The following is a 26081-nucleotide window of genomic DNA, read 5'->3' on the forward strand; positions in this document are numbered from 1 at the left end:
GTGTAACTGAGCTTCACCAAAATGTTACAAGATCAATACCCGAACAAGATTACAATGAACCCTCCACGTGTTAGATAGACGAACAGGTTGTTATATTACTGTGTTTTGAGATTTTTGTATATGTCATATTTATAGATATTTTTAGATTATTTTTTTTATGTACTTTTAGATATTTTTAGATTTTTTGTTTCATAGAGATTTATATCATTAGATTGATATGTTTTTAGATTTCTATGTTCATAGACATGTATGTCTTCAATTACTATATTTTTATATTTCTATATTCATAGACATCTGTGTCTCCAAATTATTATATTTTTATATTTCTATATTCATAGACATCTGTGTCTCCAAATTACTATATTTTTAGATTTCTATATTAATAGACATCTGTCTCTCCAAATTACTATATCTTTAGATTTCTATATTCATAGACACCTACATATGCATATCCCTACATCTTGGTGTACTAGACACTTACAGACACTTGTAGACACTTATATCCCTAGATCTGTACATTCTTAGACACAGATCTTACATCATATATAAATTCTTTGACATAGATTCTCATATCTCTAGCTCCCTAGATTACTATATCTCGACATCTTTATTTCTAAATGACCTGTCAAATTAATTGTAAACAAACAAAATTTAGAAACACTTATTCTAACCAGGCTAATGATCATAGCAGTCGAGGCCCGTATAAAATCAATCAATTAATCAATCAACTTATCCTAACCTACCAGTAATATCATATTACCTGTATCTTAAAAGTATCTTAAAAATGATACTCCCTCAAATTTTCATTCTTAAATTTTACTTTAAAAAATGCAATAAAAAATTTAAAAAAATCCTCTCACAGAATTATAATATATCACACCCTTCATACGAAATATCCTAAACATAATTCTTTTTAACTATTTCGAGACGTAGTTGGGAAAATAGGTGTCTAAAAGCACTTCCTCTATTTGTCTGTCACAATAAATGGTCTTTTATCTGGTAACTTTTAGTTAGTCCTTAATGGCTGTGACGTCGTTCGCATTGTAAATGCTTACTGTGATGCGGGCACATATGCTCGTGTTACATTTGCACACGAGCACGACGAATGAAAGACAAGTTGAGCAAAGACAGGTGTACAACAAAGGGATGCCTTCTGTGCGGGTCTTTACATACTCTACGACCTTTTAAACGATACGGCTTGACAAGCAGAATACGTCAACTTTTCGCAATCGGACACGGTGAAGCAGCTCGTGACGCCAGCAACCATTTCGTATCCGGTTTCCTGTTTTCATTTTCTTCTTTTTACGTAATTCAGAAACATATGTCCTAGTCATTTCTTTAGAGTCTATTAGAGTATTGTTCGAAAATTAGAACAATTATCCAAGTACGTCGTTTCAATGTTGATTTTAGCTGTTTATAAAGATGTGGTGCTTTTCTGTTTCTCTTCTTCGTAATTTAAAAAATTGGATCAGTGTAGAAAATTTATTTAAAGAGGTAGTGTGTCAGTGTACGATTTGTTCAAAGATAAGTGGACGTACAAGTGAACGATCTGATTAAAAAATTATTAAGTGTGCAAATGGAAGTTTTTTTTTAAAAATTAAGTGTGCAAGTGTAAGTTTCTTCAAAGAATTATTATTAAATTTGCAAGTGTAAGTTTCTTCAAAGAGTTATTATTAAATGTGCAAATGTAAGTTTCTTCAAAGAATAAAATATGCAAGCATGAGTCTCCTTAAATAATTATTAAGTGTACAATTTTGTGTGAAAAGTTATTAAAGGTACAACTATGTACGTTTCCTTTAAAAAATGATTAAACATACATGTATGTTTTATTTAAAAAATCATCGAGTGTCGGATGTCGAGCAAACAGTGCTTGTATAAAAAAATGCTGACCCAGCAAAATTAATGCCCTGACTGTAAAAACTAATAGCACAGAATGGGTGTGACCTGTTTTTAAAGAATATGTGAATGTGTTTTTAAGAAATGTTACTGAAAAACTTGCGAGGATTGCTATTACGAAAACAAGGATTATGGCTTGCAAATTATTGGTTGTTCCACTTATTTTGGCAAGGTCCTCTCGGTCCTTATTGATCCTTGGGAGACATTTCAGCGGACGAATATGTAACCGGTGTTGTCATATCTGCATTTTATTATTTTTCAGTTGCAAAGCTAATTATTCGAAAACTTTCAAAATCTAAAATTTCCGAAATTTCTGTTTCGAAATTTTTAAACTTAAAAATCCTCAAAATTGTCAAATTTTAAAATTCAAAAATTCCTAAGTTTTAAAATTTAAAAATACCAAATTCTCACAAATTTAAAAATTCCAAATTCTAAACAAGTTCAAAAATCAAAAATCCTATATTGCTAAAAATTTGAATATCTCAAACTCCCCAAAATTTCACAATTAAAAAATTGCAGGATCAAGAAATTGTGAACCTGCGAAATATCTGATAATAAATAAAAATATATTCGGAGATTTGATTGTCGCGTTTCGAAGCAACGCCACGCGACGCGACGACTTAACACATAGCCAGCAGAGCAAGAAAGAAATAAAATGGAGGGGAATCGATACAGTGACCAGATAACAATTTGCGTCATAGTCGAGGGTCGTATTGTTCGATCGGTTTACACGATATTTGAAATTTACGGCGCGACGACACGGGTTTTACGACAGGATCGTCGAATGTGCTGTTATCGAGTTGGAACCGCGACAGGATACACGTTGCCTCTTATTGCGACAGATATCCTTTTTAATCCTGTCGCTGCAGTGAATCGAGGAAGTATTTTGTGTCTGAGAATAACATTGTCAACTTCCTAAATCCACCTTGCAAAATAATATCATTCACTTATCGCGAGACGAGTAATCTTAAAAGCAAACCTTCTTAAAAAGTCTTCTTAAACTTTCTTGAAAATAATACAAATAATTTAATTATTATATCAAAATTTTCCTGACACATGAAAACGTTCTTGTAGACCACAAAATGAATAACTTCCTTTATACGGATTATTAAAACAATAAAAATAATTTAATTATTATATCAAAATTTTCCTGACACATGAAAGCATTCTTGTAGACCACAAAATGAATAACTTCCTTTATACGGATTATTAAAACAATAAAAATAATTTAATTATTATATCAAAATTTTCCTGACACATGAAAACAATCTTGTAGACCACAAAATGAATAATTTCCTTTATACTGATTATTTAATATCTTTGAATATCTCTGATGTTCATTTTCCTTGAATGAAGATGTCTTACGAAATGCGTTCGAGTTCAAGAATATCTAAAATTGTTGGAATCTCGATAACATTTGCTATTAGCAGCTACCGCTATCTTATCATTGTTTTTCACCTCGCTTTTCCATCGGATTCATCCGATAATGACACGCGTTTATTATCCTCGTCGGAATTCGCTTCGTTCCGACCGAATTATCCGTGTACATACGCACGTTCGTGGAATCACGACGACGGGTCGAACGAAAAGTTTCTCCTCGTTTTCCATTTAATCGACCAGAAACACTTTTTCACCGTGATTAAAACTCTGCAGTCTTTGAAAGCTGTTAGGGAAAGAGAAACAGCGGGTAAAACTAATGATTAAATGGCTGGAGATGAAGCGTGGATGTAGATCAGGGCGTGGAAATATCGTAATGCTTTCTTGTTGCAATATTGTTTGTGATCTATGAGACAAATTTTATTTGTATGGCGCTATATTACTGGTGGAGTTGTAAAATGGAACTGTGAAATAATTGTGGAATGTTGGGGTTGATTCTTTTTCAAGATATTCATTTTTTAGTATGTGTAAAGATGGCGAATAATTTATGTTATGTATATTACATATACACTGTTACATATAGTATGTTATATTACATATGTTGCACGTATTATATTTTTAAAATTTTTTGGTTTCTATATTTGGAGATCTGTGGAGTTTTAAATCTCTGACATTTAAAAGTCTCTGTACACCTACATGCTTATGCTCCTAGATGTCTATATACCTAGCTCTCTATACACCTACATCTCTATTTCTTTAGATATTTTTATATCTCTACATCTCTATATTTTTGAGTCCCTAAATCTCTACGTCCCTACGCTCCTCTATCTTCATATCCCTAAACTACCCTCTTGTATCCATACCATGCTAGATCTCCATATCCTCAAATCCTTATGACACTATGTGTCCACATCCTTAAAGTTGTTATGTAGAGTTGTTCTCAATCTCTATGTCCCCAGCTTCTCACATCTCCACATTATATATTTAATATATTTATTAATATATTTATATATATGAATATATATTTACATCTTCAGATTTGTATATCCTCACACATATATTTACATCTTGAGATTTGTATATTCTTACATCTAAACATCTCTAAGTCCCTATCTTCCTACATCCTTACATCCGCATGTCCTTATCAAATTATAATATAATAATATGTATCTAGTATTCAATAAACAGTTACACCTTAATCCCGACTTCCTTAACTCAACATTATACCAGTTGGAATTATTCGCTCTGTAAAACACGTGTAGAGAAAATACAACTTTTTACGTAAAACAAGTGCACCATACATCAAACAGGTGTACATACTCGTCAATTGGTCGCGAATTCTTTTTTTAGTATGAAAGTAACTACGGAATGCACCGCTATCGCTTACCGTTGCTCTATTTTTACTCGTTGCATACAACACTCCGGTAGTTAACAGTTTCTTTAATCTTCTCTTTTTTTTCGTGTGTATTTAAACGAGTGTCTGACGTTTATAACACCGTGGATCCGTTATCACAGTTTCGCTCGCTGCAATATGGAAATCATTACTTTCAATTACACACTTCAATCCCGTATCTCCTGCCATCAAAGTTCATAAATTATTAGACTGGTACACGCGAACCGTCCTGTTTTTTCACTGTACCTGATAGACGCACGCTATAATTCTTAATTTATAGGCGTGTATTCAATTGAAATTAATTTTGATTATGATTTTATGCTGTATAATGCAAGATAACGAGAGGAGGACGGTGTAGATTATAATGTTGGAACGCCTTGGATCTGTTTGGGCTGATATGGATGGATTTAGATTGGTTTTATTTGATATGGGTCGATGTGAAGGGATTTGGATCGAATTGGTTTGACTTTGAACGATTTAGGTAGATTTGGATTGATGAAAATTAATTTGGGATGATGTGAATCGATGTGGACCGATTCGAGACGACTTCAGTCGAGTACAAACGACCTCAGACGGTTTGAGCCGACCTAAGTCGATTTGGACCAATCGTGGACCGACTTAAACCGATTAGTGCCGATTTGAGCCGACGTAAATAAATTTGAACCCAATGTGATCGAAAAGCGATGTAAATCGATTTGAACCGACTTCTGCCAATCTAAGCTCCTGCCTATCAAACTTTACCCCACCGTTTACTTGATTAAATTTGACCCTATTCGATTGAAGTAAAAGCGAAATTTCTAATACGCCTATTTAACGTCCGTCGAAAGTTTCTGATAAAATCGCAGGACCCGAACACCCATTATCAAGTTTGTCAACTTTTTCTTTCCACCATGAGTTTTGTAACTGTGCCTCTAATACCACCAACTTTTCCCACTTACGCTCGGCCCCCGTATAATTAATAATTATATACGTTTGTTACGCTTTCTTGGTCTCAGTTTCCTCGTTACGAGCGTCGCTTACGCTCGTATTCGCGCCGAAGAATTCCGCCGCTAACGAGAAAACGATCCGATCGAGGACGTAAGGTTTCACATCCTTGTTCGCAGCGATGGGTCACGATACTTCTCGATTAATAACTTTTCAATTTATAATCCCATATTTCGCAATTAATATCGGGTTACTATTTCATTTATAATCCCATATTTTTCAATTAATATTATGTTACAAAATTATGTATGAAAAAGACCTCCCTGAAACTGGGACTTTAATGACTAGCTGTTATGAGTTTTTAATCAATGAAACAGAAAAAGAGACTGCAATTGTCTCTTAAAAAACTCGTGGATTATTTCCATGAGACAAATACATATTTGTTAAATGACCAAAAATAATCACTGTGTTAAAAAAACACAATAACCTTAAATTGCATATCAGTTAACCTCAAACTTTATATCTGTTCAAATTTTAGCTAAATAAATTTGAACAAATTGTTTAAACTGTTTGTTATATTGTACGTATATTAAGATTAACTGTATATTATATTATATTATATATACATTAAGATTAAATGTATGTTATATTATATGTACATTAAGATTAATTGCATGTTATACATATGAAGATGAAGCGAAATGAGCAAGAGGTTCCCTAATTCAAAAATACAAAAGTCATCAAATTTTAAGGGGTTTGAAAGACAAATTCTGAATAGAAATAGTGTCATACTAACACTTACAACAGACAGAAAAGAGACATTCGTTGACCATGACATTTTAACGTATTATCACATGTGTTGCACGTGTCCACATTAGGACCAAGAATTAGCGTCGAATGCGACGTTAATTTTTCTTTAGAGGACACGTATATAGCGATAATTTTTTATAAATGAAGCGAGACAAATGACGACAATGCGCCTGAATGACGCAGGGAATTTTAAAGCATTTTAAAATAAAGCATCGGACACTTGAATAATGATCCTCGTAAGCCAGTTTCGATGGTTGCACGTGAACGTAACGATATGAAAATAAGTGGTAACCAGAGCGGAATATACGTAATGGAGCATGTGATGAGCTGAAAAAAGATGTAGGTGGGGCACGGTTTTTGCGAATGGAACGAATATGGGGCGAAAGTTCGTTTCTGACATGTGCCCTAGCTTCGAATTTGTCGTGCATGCTGAACGCAACCTTTTAACGCATGAGTTGCGGATATAGAAATAAAATACCTCGGACTTTATTTTATTAATAGAGATTCGCTTTAGAAATCGGATGTGAAACCAACAGCTTACAGAATTATCGAGAAAAGGAAGATTTATCAATTAACTTATCTTTATTGAAACTTCAATCTCTCTATTTCATTTCATAGTAATTTCTCGAAAGCCTTGCACTTAATGGAATTGCATTTAATTGCATTCGAGTTGCAAGTTTTACTAAATCGCGTTATCACAACGATAAAAGGTGGAACATTGAAAGAATAAATATTGTTACTTCGATAAAGGTGTTGTCTGGCAAAATGGTTCAAGAAAATTTCAAGCTGTTTTTAATCAGATCGTGAAGCATCTGTTTCCTCGTTTTCCACGATTAATACAAACCGAATTATACATAAATCATGGCATCATTCATAGATTCGTATCTTTCGGCTCGAGTAATATCATTCTTTAATCATTTATAACTCTCTCTTCGATTTCATCGTCCTTTGTTAAACCGAGCTAACGGAACACGATGGGCGAAGTCGATTTAATTTGAACGGGCTTTGAGGTATCGTTCATTGCATTAGTTCTTTTTTTATCTTACGGGCAATCGGTCCTGATCGAAATTTCTGATTGGAACCTCGTTAAAAAAAACCGCTACACGTCAAAGTGCCTGTGTTAAAACGCAATCGTTCCCAATCTACTTTTTTTATCAAATTTAATATTTACACATTCTCTTTAATATTTGCAAATTTTGTAAAATATTATAAATGAATCATACAAATTTAGTTACATATGTAGTTACATAATGTAAACATATGAATACATATTATGATCAGATTTTAGGGGTCACTGGAACAATCAACAACGGTACAACCTAATTTTTGACACGTTCATTTTTCAAAACACATTCTTTGACTTAGCGAATCGAGGCAACGATTTATCTCGATCACGAAGAGCAGCCCCTTTGCCTGAACATCGTACCGGTATTATTGCTGTTTAGAACGAACGGTACACACAGTCACGTATTCGCTATCGAATGGATCGATTTCGTGTCGGTACGATCCACTTAAAATGCCTACGATGCAAATCAGCCTTAATACTCCTACAATTGACCTACGGATCGGAACTCCCTCAACAGATACCAGAAATTGTTGTCAAAATTTTGGTGCTACGAAGTTCAATTTTCATTGTGCAAATTCACATATCATGACATTGTAATAATTCATCTATCAAATGATACTATACAAGTTCATACATCATAACACTGCATAAATTCATATATGATATGGCATTGTAATAATTCATATATCAAATGATACTATACAAGTTCATACATCATATGACACTGTATAAATTCATACATCATATGACATTGTACCAATTCATATATCAAATGCACTGTTCAAATTTATATATCATATGACACTGAACAAATTCATATATCATATGATATATGATGTATGATAGTGTGTAAAGTTATACATCATATGCACTGTACAAATTTATATATCATATGACACTGTATAAATTCATATATCATATGACATTGTACCAATTTATATATCAAATGATACTGCACAAGTTCATACATCATATGACACTGTATAAATTCATATATCATATGACATTGTACCAATTTATATATCAAATGATACTGCACAAGTTCATACATCATATGACACTGTATAAATTCATATATCATATGACATTGTACCAATTCATATATCAAATGCACTGTTCAAATTTATATATCATATGACATTGAACAAATTCATATATCATATGACATTGAACAAATTCATACATCATATGACAATGAACAAATTCATACATTATATGTCATTGAACAAATTCATACATTATATGTCATTGAACAAATTCACACATTATATGTCATTGAACAAATTCATACATCATATGACATTGGACAAATTCATAGAATATATGACAATGAACAAATTCATACATTATATGACATTGAACAAATTCATACAACATATGACATTGAACAAATTCACACATCATATGACATTGAACAAATTCATACAACATATGACATTGAACAAATTCATACATTATATGTCATTGAACAAATTCATACATCATATGACATTGAACAAATTCATACAACATATGACAATGAACAAATTCATACAACATATGACATTGAACAAATTCATACATTATATGTCATTGAACAAATTCATACAATATGTGACATTGAACAAATTCATACATCATATGTCATTGAACAGATGCATACAACATATGACATTGAACAAATTCATACATCATATGCCATTGAACAAATTCATACATCATACAACATTGTAACAATTCATATATGAAATGAAACCAAATGAAATTGATTACCAAAAATTTGATTAGCGAAATAAAGAAAAATCTTACCCGAAGTAAAGATATATGCAGCACCGTAAAAATTAATTTCCCGTTTCACACGAGTTGTCAGTCTGACTCGGTTTCAACGACTGGAACGCGTACAGCTTCGAGAGCGGGTGTACCAACAACGACCTAGGAATTTAAGATAGTCATCACCGGCGCACTTACATAAGCTTTACCTCGATGTCAGAAGGAACCAGGAAGCGTGTCGTGACGGACGGTAATGCGATCGTAATAACATGTACACCGGTGGAAAGACGTTTCAACAGACGACGGAGGTGGACCGGCTTCTTTGAAACCATCAATGAAATTATCTCGATTATTCTTAACACTTTTCAAGCACTGATAAAAACCGACTGACTCGGTGTTCATTCCGCGGAGAAGGCCATCATGATTTTCTGTTAGGTGTAGCGATTGCTAGATTCATTTTTGTCAAGCAAAATATTAGAGTTTCTTTCTGACTGCTATGATTGACATTCTTTAAAAATTGTTACTTGTGTTCATGAATACTTTTATTTTAATCAAAAGTACATTTATTATTTATTTTAATAAAATGGGGTGCATTTTTGAGATCTTAAGATGAAGGCATGGTTAAGTTTTTAATATATCTTGTTCGACTACTTTTTTTAAATGATACATATTATTAACTTGTATAAACATAATTTTAAACGATGTATCTTATTCAACTACTTTTTTTTAAATGATGCATATTATCAACTTGTACCAGTATAATTATGGCATGCATCATATTTCGCATACTTTAATATGTGCATCTTTAAACACACATTCAAAGACGATCAAAGCGAAGATACTTGAAAATGAAATTTTTCATTTAATACTTGACGAAAGTAGTTCAAAAATAGAATACATAATTCATATTGCATATAACTGACCCCAGTGATTTATTCCGATCGAAACAAAGCGCAAAGGAAGCAGCGCGTAAAAAGAAGGGCAACAAGAATAATCGTAGGTAAGGCACAAATTTATCTGGCAAGTTGGTCAAGGAACGCGTATAAATCAACGTTGGAGCCATTAAATCGTACGGCCACGATAACACGTGAATTTTTTCCTCGCCTAGAGTTTCAATGCGTCTCCATTGTTACGAACAAGCAAGACAATGGACAGATATTACGAGCCACGGAAGGGAAGAACAGAAGTGGCGGAAGAAGAGGAGAACTCGAGTTCTCGAGTTCCTGACCATCTCTCTGGATGGCCTTAGGCTATCCATTAAATCAAATGTGCGTGATAGTGTGGCTACGATTGTCGTGTCAACATCGTATGGAAATAATGAACCGCAAGGAAACATCCTTTTGAGTGCAAATGCGGGAGGAAGATTTGTTGCGTTTAACGTTGGTGCATGGTTGAAGGATATTGGGTAATTCGATATTTTTTTAGGGAATTTGCAAATTGAGAATTTTCTGTAGTTTATAAGTTTTGGGATTATTTATGTAATTTATGCAATTCAAAAATTCCCAAATTTCCAACTCCACTATTCCAAAATTTGCAATTCCAAAATTCCCAATTCCAAATTTATCCAATTCCAAATTTCCCCAATTCCAAATTTCTCAATTCCAAAATTCCCAAATTCCAAATTTCCCAATTCCAAATTTCCCAATTCCAAATTTCCCCAATTCCAAATTTTCCAATTCCAAATTTCCCAATTCCAAATTTCCCCAATTCCAAATTTCCCCAATTCCAAATTTCCCCAATTTCAAATTTCCCCAATTCCAAATTTCCCAAGTCCAAATTTTCCAATTCCAAATTTCCACAATTCCAAATTTCCCAAATCCAAATTTTCCAATTCCAAATTTCCCCAATTCCAAATTTCCCAATTCCAAATTTCCCCAATTCCAAATTTTCCAATTCCAAATTTCCCAATTCCAAATTTCCCCAATTCCAAATTTCCCCAATTCCAAATTTCCCCAATTCCAAATTTCCCCAATTTAAAAATTCCCCAATTCCAAATTTCCCAATTCCAAATTTTCCAATTCCAAATTTCCCCAATTCCAAATTTCCCCAACTTCAAATTTCCCCAATTCCAAATTTCCCAATTCCAAAATTCCCAAATTTCCAACTCCTTAATTCCACATTTTTCAATTCCAAAATTCCCAAATTTCCAACTCTTCAATTCCAAAATTCCCAAATTTTCAACTCCTCAATTCCACATTTTTCAATTCCAAAATTCCCAAATTTCCAACTCTTCAATTCCAAAATTCCCAAATTTTCAACTCCTCAATTCCACATTTTTCAATTCCAAAATTCCCAAATTTCCAACTCTTCAATTCTAAAATTCTCAATTCCAAATTTCCCAATTCCCAAATTTCCAAAAGTGTCCCACTCACAATCTCCCACACCGGAAATATAAACCAACATATCGCTTCCAGTAATAAGAAAGAGTCCTTGATTTAATATCTCGTTTCTTATAGCATGTTATCGATCAGCGAATGAAATGCTAAATCCGATTACTTCCGACTATCGACCACCCATGGTTTTCACGTCATAGCGAACCAATTATATTATACGTCTAATTATTAATAATTACTACGGGAACCTCCGAGGGGACAAAGAGAAACAACGTTATCCCCGGTTACGTAGGGTTTCGCTTTCACAAAGAACGTAAAATTACTACACCGGAGGAGCTGACTTTTAGATATAATTAGCTCTATGGTATCGTTCCGTTACATTTACTTCTGGACTAACGATAGATCGAAACTCTATTTTTTTTCTTTCACCGGGAAGTGATTATCCGGAGAAACGACCGTACAAGGTGAAGAAGCAGTAATTCTGGGAATATTCATGTATGTCGGAATTTGTAACAAAATAATGTTACATTAAAATATTTTGGTCAATTTTAAGTACCTTATAAATAGATTAAAATATAGAACCTTTAATGACACTCTTATTAATATAAAATTAATTGTTGTTGAAAATTTGATCAAAGTTCGGTCTTGCTGGTCTGAAGAAAAATTGACAAACAAGGTTTTTATTATTATAAGAAAAAGATATCCTATATGGCATGTATGAGAAATAGATATCCTATATGGCATGTATAAGACACATGTACAGTATAAATAAAAGAAGTTTCAGATACATATAAAAATTCGAAGTATCCAAAGACAAAAAGTCCTAGATCCAGTAAACTAGCCACTCGGCAAAGCTGTTTGAAATCGCTCGGTCGATTTAAAAATACTTATTATATTTGAAATGGTGCAGCGACCATAAGCAGTTTTTGCGCTAAATGCACGTCGTCAACAGAAATGGCTAACGAGCGTTCGCATCTGAAAAAGTCGTGGGGTCAAGTTCGCGCGCGTTTCTCCTTCAGCTTCGGCGGCTGACATAGCGCATGCCGCGAAAGTCGCGATATGTACTTCGCGGACACGTACCATGTGCATTCTGTTCTCCGGATAAACGCGTGGCATTACGTCTGCGCCAAAGACGTAGACATGTAGCTGACAACATCCTTTGAATGCACCCTTCCTGTTCTCTTTCGACCCGTTGCTCGCGCGCTCACCGGGAACGCGACACTGTCACGTGATATCGCCTTCGGGCTCTCTTGTTCTATCATTTTTTAATCTCACAAAACTACTTCTGAATCGCTACTTTTTTTACTATTACAAAAATTGCAATTTCATTATATTTTTAATTATAAGTTTTCACTTTTTCAATTTATGTATTCGTCAGGTGACTATGTATCATTTTAACAAATTATTAAGCCATGGATTTATTTATCAGTTCATCAATGTATCAGTCTATGAATGTATCAATTGATCAATTCATCAATGTATCTGTCTATGAATGTATCAATTTGTCAAATAATCAATGTATCTGTCTATGGATGTATCAATTTATCAATTCATCAATGTATCTGTCTATGAATGTATCAATTTGTCAATTCATCAATGTATCAGTCTACGAATGTATCAATTTATCAATTCATCAATGTATCAGTCTATGAATGTATCAATTTGTCAATTCATCAATGTATCAGTCTATGAATGTATCAATTGATCAATTCATCAATGTATCTGTCTATGAATGTATCAATTTGTCAAATCATCAATGTATCTGTCTATGGATGTATCAATTTATCAATTCATCAATGTATCAGTCTATGAATGTATCAATTTGTCAATTCATCAATGTATCAGTCTATGAATGTATCAATTTATCAGTACATCAATGTATCTGTCTATGAATGTATCAATTTGTCAATTCGTCAATGTATCTGTCTATGAATGTATCAATTTGTCAATTCGTCAATGTATCTGTCTATGAATGCATCAATTTATCAATTCATCAATGTACCAATGTATTGATTTTATCAATGTAGCAATTCATCAATGTATTCATTCATTAATTCATCAATGCATCAATGTATCAATTTATCAGTGTATCAGTTTATCAATGCACCAATATATCAATTCATCAATGTATTCATTCATCAATGCATCAATGTATCACTTCATCAATGTATCAGTTTATCAATGTATCAATTCATCAATGTATCAATTCATCAATGTATCAATTCATCAATATATCAATTCATCAATGTATGAAAATACCAATACATTGATTCATCAATTCATCAATCTCAAAAATGCCAAATGTACAAACTCAAATATACAAAAGAACCCTACAATATTCGCCCTAATTGTCAACCCTCCCCACATAAAATGCAAAGAAATTTAATTTTAATAACATGGTTCGAATAACACTCTAATTATATCGCCTCTTCCTCTCGCAATTAAAAAATAATTCCGTTAAGAGATATTGCGCAAAATCGTTAATTTGAATACGGTTGAGGACGACGCTTCTCTCGGAACCTTTATGTAACTCCATTGTTGCATAAGAAGAATGTAAAACGTTCATTGCATAAACGTTCATACGTTTCAATTTACTGTTAATTATATCAGCGGACGATAAGACGACCGGTATCGAATTACAAGCCACTAGAATATTACTAAATCATTGCCTAACGATTAAATTATTAATCATCGGTTGAATATTCTATTAAGTCAATCAAGCAACGACTTCTAAGAAGCTAAAACGATCGACCCGTTATGGTCCGATGGCAAGAACGATCGGCTTCCGTTCGAACGTCGAAAGAATTCTTTTCCGTCACGTTTCTTTGATGCTCTTTTGTACAGGGTGATTTATTTTAAATTTATGGGCAACGATTTATTTTTTACTCGATAATAAAAAATAGTGGTTTAGAGAAACATAGTGGATTATAATTACATTTTTACAGCGAGTCAATCAGTATAAATTTACATATGTGGCAGAAGCATATATCATATTGTTTTGCATTTGCCGTACTGGGTGAACCATTAAGTATTTTCACCTTAACTATTTAGAAAAAGATAACAATTAGAAAAGTGCTTTGTATATAAAAAGCGCATTAAAGGAAGAGAGATTTTATTTTATTCCAAAGTGTGTTTTGTTGGTAGAAGATATGCTTTAGCAAAGAAGGAGAAAATTAAAAAATAATTATCTGATTTCGTTGAAGAAGTGTAATGCATATCGTAAACGAATAAAATTAAAATATGGCGCTCTGCACACCTAACCACATAATCCACTCTCGATAATCGTTTCTGATGATTATCAGATTTGTAGACCGCAATTACGACCCATTACATGCGTATAATAATGCAGTAGCACATTTCACTTTGCTATACTTGGTTGAAAAGTTTTTTGCTTTGTTAGCCATTCCACTCATTACAACTTTTCTTTAATCTATAATATTCCAATAAAATATTATATTATATTCCAAAGAATATAATATTTCAATAGAATCGACGATAGAATCAAATTATACGATATAAAATTAAATTATATAAAAGTGTACAGCACTAAATTGTGTTAACAATTACATGTCTATATTCGAATAATTTCAGGGTTAAGAATATAATCTATATAATGTAACACCTCGATTACGTTGTCTCGACAGGTGCTCGAAATGCTGATGAAACTCCATTGACAAATTGTGGACGAAGAAAAATTGCGCAAGCAGTCTGAAGGAAAACCAAGGTGAACAAACAACATTAAACATCTTCAAATGAAAAGAAAATAAATAAAATAAACGCTTACACTTGTACACAAAATGTCGGCTAACGTCGCAACGTTTGTGAAGCATAAGTACATGTACAGAAGAGTGTAAATGATGTAAAACAAGATGTTTAAAAAAATTATACAAAGTAGGTATATTAGGAATACCAGGTAATTAGTATAATACAAACAGAAGACTATTTAAATTCTATGTGAAGAGTCTATGTAAGTAATATTGAATTAATTCCAACTTCCCAATTCCAAAATTTCCAGAGTTCCAAATTTAAAGTTCCAATATTTCCCAATTCCAAAATTCCCAAATTTCCATCTCCTCAATTCCAAAATTCTCAAATTTCCAACTCCCCAATTTCAATATTTCCCAATTTCAAAATTCTCAAATTTCCAATTCCCCAATTCCAATAACCCCCAATTCCAAAATTTCCAAATTTTCAACTCCTCAATTCCAAGATTCCCCAATTCCAAAATTCCCAAATTTCCAACTGCCCAATTCCAATATTCCCCAATTCCAAAATTCCCAAATTTCCAACTCCCCAATTCCAAAATTCCCAAATTTCCAACTCCCCAATTCCAAAATTCCCAAATTTCCAACTCCCCAATTCCAATATTCCCCAATTCCAAAATTCCCAAATTTCCAACTCCCCAATTCCAAAATTCCCAAATTTCCAACTCCCCAATTCCAAAATTCTTAAATTTCCAATTCCCCAATTCCAATAACCTCCAATTCCAAAATTCCCAAATTTTCAACTTTCCAATTCCAAAATTCCCAAATTTCCAACTCTCCAATTCCAAAATTCCCGAATTCTAAAATTCCCAAATTCCCAACTCCCCAGTTTCAAAATTCCCGAATTCTAAAATTCCCAAATTTCCAAATCCCCAATTCCAAAATTCCTAAACTTTCAACTCCCCAATTCCTAAGTTCCCGAATTCTAAAATTCCCAAATTTCCAACTCCCCAATTCCAAAATTCCCAAATTCTAAAATTCCCAAATTCCCAACTCCCCAATTCCTCAATTTCCGAATTCTAAAATTCCAACTATATACCGCCTCAATTTACAAAATAATTCAAAAAAAAACGCTCTCAATAAAAATGTATTAACCAGTATGGAGTATATAACAAACATATTCTTCATATATGATATAATAATAAATATACATTCAACCAATCAATTTATCTAAATTATTAAAAATATCCAAGAGAAATATCGACCCACACTCCAACAGGAGCACAGGGGGTAAAAAATGAGGACACTCCAAAGGCCATGACTACATCCACACTTTATCTAGCAATTTTTCCACCGAGTAAACCCTTATCATCAGCTGCTAGATCGTATCAATATATTTACAACTATGTATAGAGCAAACACAATTTCTCGGCGGATGTCGGAACATGTTGCAACATCGTTAGGAATACCGAAAGAACAGCTATCTCTCGACACCTTTCGCGATTTTATTAATTTCCAGCTGATAAAGTACAGTGGTGAACGATTAAACGACGGCTGCTTACACAAATTAAGTGCGAACATGTTTGAGTGTCGACGAAACGAAAAGTAAAACGTTTGCGTATTAGAAAGCTGGCGTCGGTGCAATCCACTGTTGGCGCGATGCAATTATGTCAAGAATGTTTGCAAACATTATCGTGCAAGATTTCTTCGAAAGAGCCGATTCACCAGATATTAGATAAAAGTATTATTTGATGTACGGATGCTTTTATTGTTCGAAAACATTCTTGTATTCATTTTCTTTCGTGAAGCAGAATCATTAAATTATATTTCTGATTATATAGGTCTATAATTATACTTCTACTAATTATAATGATGTATGACTATTAAATTTTGAACAAATGCTTTATAGTTCTTTTTTTCGCATGATTTATGAGATCTTATCGATTTAGAAGATCTTACCGATTTATGGTTGGTATGTAACGCAAAAAGATATTTATGATTTTAATCAATGAAGATAAATGATTTTAATACACAAAGTGGCTGAAGAAAAATTTTAGAACTTATTTATTTTTTATATTTTTCATCTTTTATTTTTTGCTGAAACTTGAAATGTCTACAGAATGTCATTTTAGAAATTGAATGTAATTGCAAAAGAGGTCAATAAAAAAAAATGAGGACGATGAATTAAAAAAGTAAAAGAAGAGCATCATTTGTTGAAACAAGTCTAAATAGTACTTTCGTGAAAGTTTTGTCATTTAAGTAAAACAGTATGCGGAACAGTTGTTTTCGACTTTCTAGCCGAGTAAATCGTTACACTAATGACCAATCAGGAAACTAATTTACACGATCGATCAACGCTAATTTGTCGTCGTCCATTTGTCCGTTTCTCCTATGAAATTACGCATGTTCTTCAATAACGCGAATGTGCATAATGCAGAGAATTTTCTAATAATAGTATGTGTTGTGTAAAGAACGCATTCTTTAGTAACGTAAGTATGTGTGATGCAAAGAAGTCTTTATAGGATATGCAAATTTTTGTGTAATACAAATTTTTGTAACATATGTGTGACATGTGGAAAATTTTGTAACATGTGTATGATACATGAACATTTTTATAACGTATGTATGATACATGGGAATTTTTGTAACATATGTGTGATATGTGGAAAATTTTGTAACATATGTATGATACATGGAAACTTTTATAACATATGTATGATACATGGAAATTTTTATAATGTGTATATGATACATGGGAATCTTTATAGCATATGTATGATACATGGGAATTTTTGTAACATATGTGTGACATGTGGAAAATTTTGTAACATATGTATGATACATGGAAACTTTTATAACGTATGTATGATACATGGGAATTTTTGTAACATATGTGTGATATGTGGAAAATTTTGTAACATATGTATGATACATGGAAACTTTTGTAACATATGTATGATACATGGAAATTTTTATAATGTGTATATGATACATGGGAATCTTTATAGCATATGTATGATACATGGGAATTTTTGTAACATATGTGTGACATGTGGAAAATTTTGTAACATATGTATGATACATGGAAACTTTTATAACGTATGTATGATACATGGGAATTTTTGTAACATATGTATGACACATGGGAATTTTTGTAACATATGTGTGACGTGTGGAAAATTTTGTAACATATGTATGATACATGGAAACTTTTATAACGTATGTATGATACATGGGAATTTTTATAGCATATGTATGATGCATGGAAATTTTTATAGCATATGTATGACACATGGGAATTTTTTTAACATATGTGTGACATGTGGAAAATTTTGTAACATATGTATGATACATAGAAACTTTTATAACGTATGTATGATACATGGAAATTTTTATAGCATATGTATGATTCATAGAAATTTTTATAATGTATATATGATATGTACATGGAAATTTTTATAACATATGTATGATACATAGAAATTTCTGTAGCTAATGTATAATATAAAGAAATCTTCATAACATATGTATAATGCAAGGAAATCTTCATAACATATGTATATGTCTGTATGGTATATCATCAAACTTTAAGTGCTCACAATATTCAAAAAGTTAAATAAACATCCTTAAAATAACACTCAACAAAACAACTTGCACTGCGATCACATAAATTTGAATCTTTCAAATTATATATTGATACTTTCACAAATATGAATGTTTCTCCAAATTAAACTTTGAATTAATTTTTGAAGACTTGTTACTCGGTACAAATTGCAAAAACAGATGTATATGTATGCAGAAACGGTACATTCCTCAAAAAAATATATTATATTTCCCCACAAAATGTATAACCCTCCACATCATACATGTATAATATATTCATAAAAACATGCATAAAAACCACTTAAAAATTGCAGCAAATTACAAGTACTATTTATAAACCTGTTTATAATATTACCACTCAGCATGATCCATTTTACAATTTTGTAACCGGTTTGTATCATTAGTTTTATTTTCCGTGTAATTGAGGTCCACTTATCGCGTTCACCATCTTTCTAATCTATACTTTACCGTATCAAATTGTGATAGCCACTCGTTTAAATAAAAATAAAGGGAATAGGTTATTAATCTCGATTTCGATGAAACGTCCCTGATATTTCTGTCTCGCTCGGTTCACACCGAGTGTCGAAAACAGTTAAAAATGTGCGAGAAATGTTGGTGTAACGGATTACGCGGTTCATTGAGCCGTACTGAATGCTTAAAATCAAGGACGGAATAATAAATTCTGTGGCATCCGATACCGGTGAAACAGTTTCCGCTGGGAAACCAGAAGAACGGTAGAATTCACCAAGAATTTAGGTACAGCGTATTTTTCTCTTGGTTTATCAGTTTAGTGACTTCGGAACAGCTTTCTCTAGCAGACACGTTTGCAAACTTGAGACACGTTTGCAAACTTGATTAGTTCTCGTAAAAATCCTGGTGGCAGGTGAGATATAGGACATGTAGATATGGTAGGTTTCATGTGAGATGCTATAGGTATCATGCAAGGTATTCTGGGTATTGTGTAAGGTAGATTTTTCATTTGGAAGGGATCTGGAGATTTAGATATTGGGAAATTTGAGATTTGCAAAATTTTGGGATGTGCAGATTTGAGAATTGAGAAATTTGAGAATTGGGGTTGGCAATTAGGAAATTAGGGAGTGTGGAAATTTGGGAATTTGAGGATTTAGGGAAGTGGGTTTGAGAATTGGGAAAATAGGGAGTGTGGGGATTTGAGAATTTGGGGATTTAGGAAAGTGGGTTTCAGAATTAGGAAATTAGGAAATGTGCAGATTTGAGAAGTGGGAAATTAGAGAATGTGGAGATTTGAGAATTAGGAAATTAGGGAGTGTGGGGATTTGAGAATTTGGGGATTTAGGAAACTGGGTTTGAGAATTAGGAAATTAGGGAATGTGGAAATTTGAGAAGTGGGAAATTAGAGAATGTGGAGATTTGAGAATTGGGAAATTAGGGAGTGTGGAGATTTGAGAAGTGGGAAATTAGAGAATGTGGAGATTTGAGAAGTAGGAAATTAGGGAGTGTGGGGATTTGAGAATTTGGGGATTTAGGAAACTGGGTTTGAGAATTAGGAAATTAGGGAATGTGGAAATTTGAGAAGTGGGAAATTAGAGAATGTGGAGATTTGAGAAGTAGGAAATTAGGGAATGTGGAAATTTGAGAATTAGGAAATTAGGGAGTGTGGGGATTTGAGAATTTGGGGATTTAGGAAATTAGGTTTGAGAATTAGGAAATTAGAGAATGTGAAAATTTGAGAATATGGAGCTACGGAGAATTGAACCTTGAGAAATTTAAGAAAGTAAAGAATTAGAAAATTTGAAAATTACAAGATTCGCAAATTAAAAACAGTAAAAAATAATAGGAAGTACTAGTTAATACTAGAGTTAAAAATTTTTAAAATTACAAATTCCATTTGCAAAATTTACTGTCCCTAATGTCCCTAATGTCTCTGAAATCAAAAGCAAATAACAATTGCATACCAAATAACAAAAGGAACGTTCCTCATGCAATGTAAGCATAGAACGCACCCTAGTGAGAATGTATTAGAGTCAGAGATCGCCATTGAGCGGCATAAAAGACGGTCACGATGCAAAGAACGTGAGTGCGAGCACGCGTAGCTCGTAGGAACACGCGGCGGGCATCGCGGCACGCGATTTGCGCAAACGTCTTGATCGCCCGTCTACCAGGCTAACATAAAAGCGGAGCTGTGCATACGCAACACCACGTGACCGGTGCGCGACACACGCGTGCGTGATCGGCACGTGTGGGTGTGCGTGTCGAGTTGCGCGCCGTTCCACACCACTTGCCACCACGTGTGCGCGGATACTACGCGATCGAGGAACTTCTCATCGATTCTCAGAACCGCTTTCATTCATCCTTTTCGTTAGTCTTTCTTCTTTCGACAGTGTACGAAATTCAACAGTGCCTCACTATTTTTATATTCAAAATTTTATTTGTATAAAATATTCCAAATTTTATTCGTGTTTATTTGTATAAAATATTCAACATTTTATTTTTGTTATGTTAAATTTAGTTAAATTGGTAATTTGCTGTTTTTGGTGATTTGTAAAGTTGAAGTTAGTACATTAGATAATACATTGGTTAGCATATTATTATTTCTGATATTGAAAATGTAGAGTAAGGTTATACTTATGTTAATAAAATTTAGTTACAGTGATAAAAATTTAATTACAGTGATTATTTGATATTTTCATGTACTCAGTTCATCAACATTTTGATCTATGTTATAAAAAATTCCCTAGTACATTACAATTTTATTCTCATATTTCACATATGAATTGAAATTAAAATTTATATAAACACTAGTCTTATTAAACTCAGCACTTGGTTCAATAAATCTAGTGCCTGTCCGTTAAGCTACAGTGCACTCACGAGCAACTTTGAACAAAAATTTCTGCCTTATTTTAGAAAGTTGCTTTTGTAAAATTATTACCTCTGATGTGTTCTATAAATGCAGGAAGTTTGAATCAAATTGGTGTTTCAAAGGTTGCGAGATGTTCTTGTAAAATTATAAAGTTAATACGTTTGCTTTGTAATGTAAAAAATGATGTATAATCATCTTTGAGATATGTGGTTAGTAATAATATTATTAATGTAACAACTTAAGAATAAACTGGCACATAAAAAAATAATAATTGCAAGTAAAATTGTATTCTATATCAGATGACGCACATACTACGTCCTCCATAAGACGTTCATGTAAATTTCAAAATTTTTAACAATTTAAAAGTTTGCAAATCTGAAATAACATCAATCAATACTTCCTCAAGTTACTCGAATTAATCGATACTTGATTTCAAAAAGAAGACCGACAATAATTTCTTTCCTCCAAAAAAGACAAACCGAGTATCATGCAATAATTTTTAAATTCCCGCTCAATATCGAGTATAATTCGAAAGCGTCCTTTACAACCTAGAAAAGAAAAGGAAAGAGATAGACAATACGGGTAACGTGTCCCTGAACTCGATACTTTCGCCGCCATTGTGCGCTCATTGCAAAAGGATTTTTGCAACCAAGCTGTAACCTACGTGCGCACAGTTATGCTTTAAAGCGAGCCAATAAATTAATGTTACCAGGGTAGCAGCAACCTAGGAGTGTGGTCGACGTACTTTTGCAAAAAACCTATTATTAACATACTGCCCTGTTCTGTATGCAACAATGTCTCAACATTACTTGCAGTTTAACAATGATTTTGCAACAACATCGTCTCGCGTGCGGCAGCCCCGTTGTAAACGTTCGAACCCGGTCACGAAACGTCCGCATGAAATTCCGGTTTCCGTGTAACGAGAAAACAGACTTTGCCGTCCTGTAAATTCTTTCTCTTGGAGCCAGCGTCGCTTCTTCCGTTTTCGAACTGGCAGGAAAAGTTCCTCTCCTTTTATGCTGCCTTGATCTTTGAGTTTTGCATGCTTGTCTTTTTCTTCTTATTCTTGCGTGTAACTTACGACGGTTCTCTGTTAACGGTGATTAGGGTACTTGTTACATTTGGTACTTCTTAGGACTTGATTAGGGGAGGACGCATCAGGTGCGTCGTTGGCTCCTCCGGTTCCATCGGTTACAGCGCGATGACTCATCCGGTGAATCCGTATTGAATAATTGCATTTGGATCGTAGATTTTTCGTTCATACATTACACCGGGATTAGGTTTTTAAATTCACAAATTTTACAATTTTTAAATTTCTAAATTTTTAAATTGGTAAATTAAGAAGTGTACTTTAGGAATATTCAAAGTTACTAATTAGGAATTTAGGAACTCTCAGATGTTCAATTTTATAAGCACAGAAATCTAAATACGTTTGAACTTTATTTTTAAGTTCGTCTCATTACATTACCCTGACTATTACATTTTATCGTGATGACGCACCAGATGCGTCGTTACCTTGCAAACACATTTACATTCCATTCAAGATATTTGTACTAATTGTTAAAAATAAATGAATGTTAATTGCCTCCACTCAAAATGTCTACCAATCTAATTTAAATTTAAATCAGCACACCCTGTTTTCGAAATAAACCGCCCACTGCAGAGTCAAGGGTTGATTCAGAACGACGCGTGGCAGAGATAGGCGTCAATCGGAATTCCACTTTCCACGTGGGGCATATTTCTTGCCTTTTGTCCAGTCTCGGAAGCGAACAGGGCTATCGGTGTGCTCATAAATAAGGCATAACCGTGAACTTAGCGTAGGCGAGGTATCCTTGCTCGTATGCGTTCACGAGCAAGAAGACGTGTGCCCTCTTCTGCTTCTTGTGTACACGAGGGTAAAAAGAGCCCACTGACGAACCGAGAAAAAAGCCACCGCGAAGTAGCCACTTAGAGGGGACGCTTTTAGCTCGGTGCCTCTAGGCGAGCGTTATTTTCCGTGAATTTATCTGGTTAATGTTTCAGGGAGGGTTGCCTGCTTGGATGGTACTTCGTGATTGAGTAGATTAAACAGGTAGGTGGAGTCGTTTTTATTCTCGTTTTTTTTCAACTTTCGCACCTCCGCCGACGCGAGGTGTCATTCATAGCTGCGTGGAATTTTTACACCCACTTGTGGAGCTGAGAGGGGTGAAGTTAGTCACTGAGGGTTTCGACGAGTTATTTATGAAAAATATTTTGTGACGAATTGGAGTGGCATGTTGGCAATGTAAGAGTCCATGAAAATTTGCATGCCTCTGAATTTCTTTTGTAAAATTGATGGTCTATGGATTTTAAAATTTGAAGAGCCATCTGTAAATGAGCTTACTCTGTAAATGCTTACTCGTTAACGATGGAGTTGTGTAATACTCCATAAATGCATCGAAGAAGAATAATGATATTCCTATTTTTAACAGAGATGTGTATTCTAAACGTGTAAGTCTATAGAGATTAGATAATTTACGGTCCAATGGTGAGACGAATTAGCGAAACTCTTTCTTATTCGCGAATTTTAGTCAATAGACGAACCCGAATGATTTCGTTCTCTTGTGCCAACCATACAATATCCACGAATTTGCATAACACGTCCTCGTTACCGAGAAATGCGAGTGCTCGCAGAAAAGAAACGGTAAAGGAGTACCATGGCAAGAATAAAAGAAGAATCGTTGTCAGCTACGTGGGAAACACAAATTTTTTGAAAATCCGGCTAACGGTCAGTTCGCACGTATTATATCGTCTTCCCTTTACAAAGTGTGTTGCTTCCATAAAAATGAAAAAGAAGAGGATACAAAGGATGACCGTAAGCTCGTAGATAGGTAGACTCTCATGGACGATGAAAGGGATGCAAATGAGAGCGTTAATCGTCGTTATGGATATTCGTAATAAACTCGATGCAAGGAAAATGACTTTCAATCAAAAGATTACGTTTTATCGCTTAATGCACCAATATCCATTCATACTTAAACTTAAACTTAATTTGAGTTAGCCTTATTAATGAAACCTTAAGTTTGTCTAACGTTATTTATAAAGCTTTAAATTGACCTAACCTTATTTATAAAATCTTGAGCTGGTCTAACCCTATTAATAAAAGCTTAATTTAACCTAACCTTATTAACAAAAGCTTAATTTGACCTAACCTTATTTATAAAAGCTTAAATTTGATTAACATATGTTAGGTTAAGCTTAATCTAACCTAACCTATGCTAGGTCACTTTAATCTTTTATAAGTAAAGTTAGGTCAAATTAAACTTTTGTTAATAAGGTTAGGTCAACTTAAGGATTTAAAAATTAGGTTAGATCAATTTAGGGTTTTATAAATTAGGTTAGGTCAACTTAAGCTTTTATAAATTATGCTAGGTCAACTTAAGGTTCCTAAAACAACCCTATGTTAATTCAACATTTATAAATAAGGGTAGACCGACTTCCAAGTACGATCCTACGCGTAAAACAGTTAGATGTGAATTATAGATAAGTTCAAGTGGACTTTTTCTATGGTGCACTCTAACTAGTTTTTATTCGTAAGAATCTTTTCTTCTGAGAAAAAGACGTTCCATTTAAAAAACAAAATTAATCATTAACTCTTGCAAATGCCTCTACTTCTCAAGCTAATATATACATCATGCGACGCTCCATTTAACACCATTTTGTCTAATGATATTCCTTTCTATTTTTTACAGCTTTACAGTTATAACTTGGTTCAGTTACATAGAAAACTCTGCACTGGTCCATATGCAAACATCAGATTCTTCTGGGGCACAAGAAGTCCAACATTTAATGGGAACATTCGCGGGCGGCAATTAAGCAATACTCGGTTCGTCGGTTACTTTTAATTGTTCTTAACGAGGCTAAACACGGACGTGGTCCACGTCACGGCGCATAACAATGAATAACGGTTGCAGTGAACGAGTCCGTTTACTTTTGTTCCCTATTGTCACCGACAACGACAATAAGCCGACCACGCAAGGGCCCAAGTGCGTATCATTGACGTGCGAAACTCGCGTTTACAAATATAATTCTATATAAATTCACAGAATATCGTGTTTTCTTCGAGAAACGAGTACTTACGTATATTCAAAAATATAACGTGTTTATGTACACACGATAGTATCAATCGTTACGTAAAGAATCGATAGAATATGTAGACAACTAATCGATAGGGGTGCGTTTAATCGAAGATGAACGCGTAAATAAATATCCCTTTAGATTTTTATAGCGACTCAGAATTTGTTTAAATTGTGAGGATAATATAAATTTTATGTATACATTGATCATAATCTCTAATTAACATTTAACAATTAGCGTTATGTAATTTTCATGATTACGTGGTATTCTACGTCTTTGAACAAAAATATAT

General features: G+C 33.5%; 2 protein-coding genes and 1 long non-coding RNA gene across 4 annotated transcripts in view; 2 read left to right on the forward strand and 1 right to left on the reverse strand.

Moving 5' to 3' along the window:
- LOC100876019 (uncharacterized) overlaps nucleotides 1–26081 on the reverse strand; it is a 54197-nt gene that overhangs the window by 18208 nt on the left and 9908 nt on the right. The window lies entirely within an intron of this gene.
- LOC143264379 (uncharacterized) lies at nucleotides 10290–16464 on the forward strand. The gene is made up of 2 exons (XM_076531283.1): nucleotides 10290–10620; nucleotides 15193–16464. Exons 1-2 carry the CDS (start codon nucleotides 10331–10333, stop codon nucleotides 15206–15208), a joined length of 306 nt encoding a protein of 101 aa, XP_076387398.1. The 5' UTR covers nucleotides 10290–10330; the 3' UTR covers nucleotides 15209–16464.
- Nucleotides 23815–25960, forward strand: LOC143264381 (uncharacterized). The gene is made up of 3 exons (XR_013038103.1): nucleotides 23815–24163; nucleotides 24244–24440; nucleotides 25405–25960. It is a non-coding gene; the product is annotated as an uncharacterized LOC143264381 (long non-coding RNA).

This window comes from Megachile rotundata, chromosome 4 (assembly GCF_050947335.1).
Source record: "Megachile rotundata isolate GNS110a chromosome 4, iyMegRotu1, whole genome shotgun sequence".
Lineage (NCBI taxonomy): Eukaryota > Metazoa > Arthropoda > Insecta > Hymenoptera > Megachilidae > Megachile > Megachile rotundata.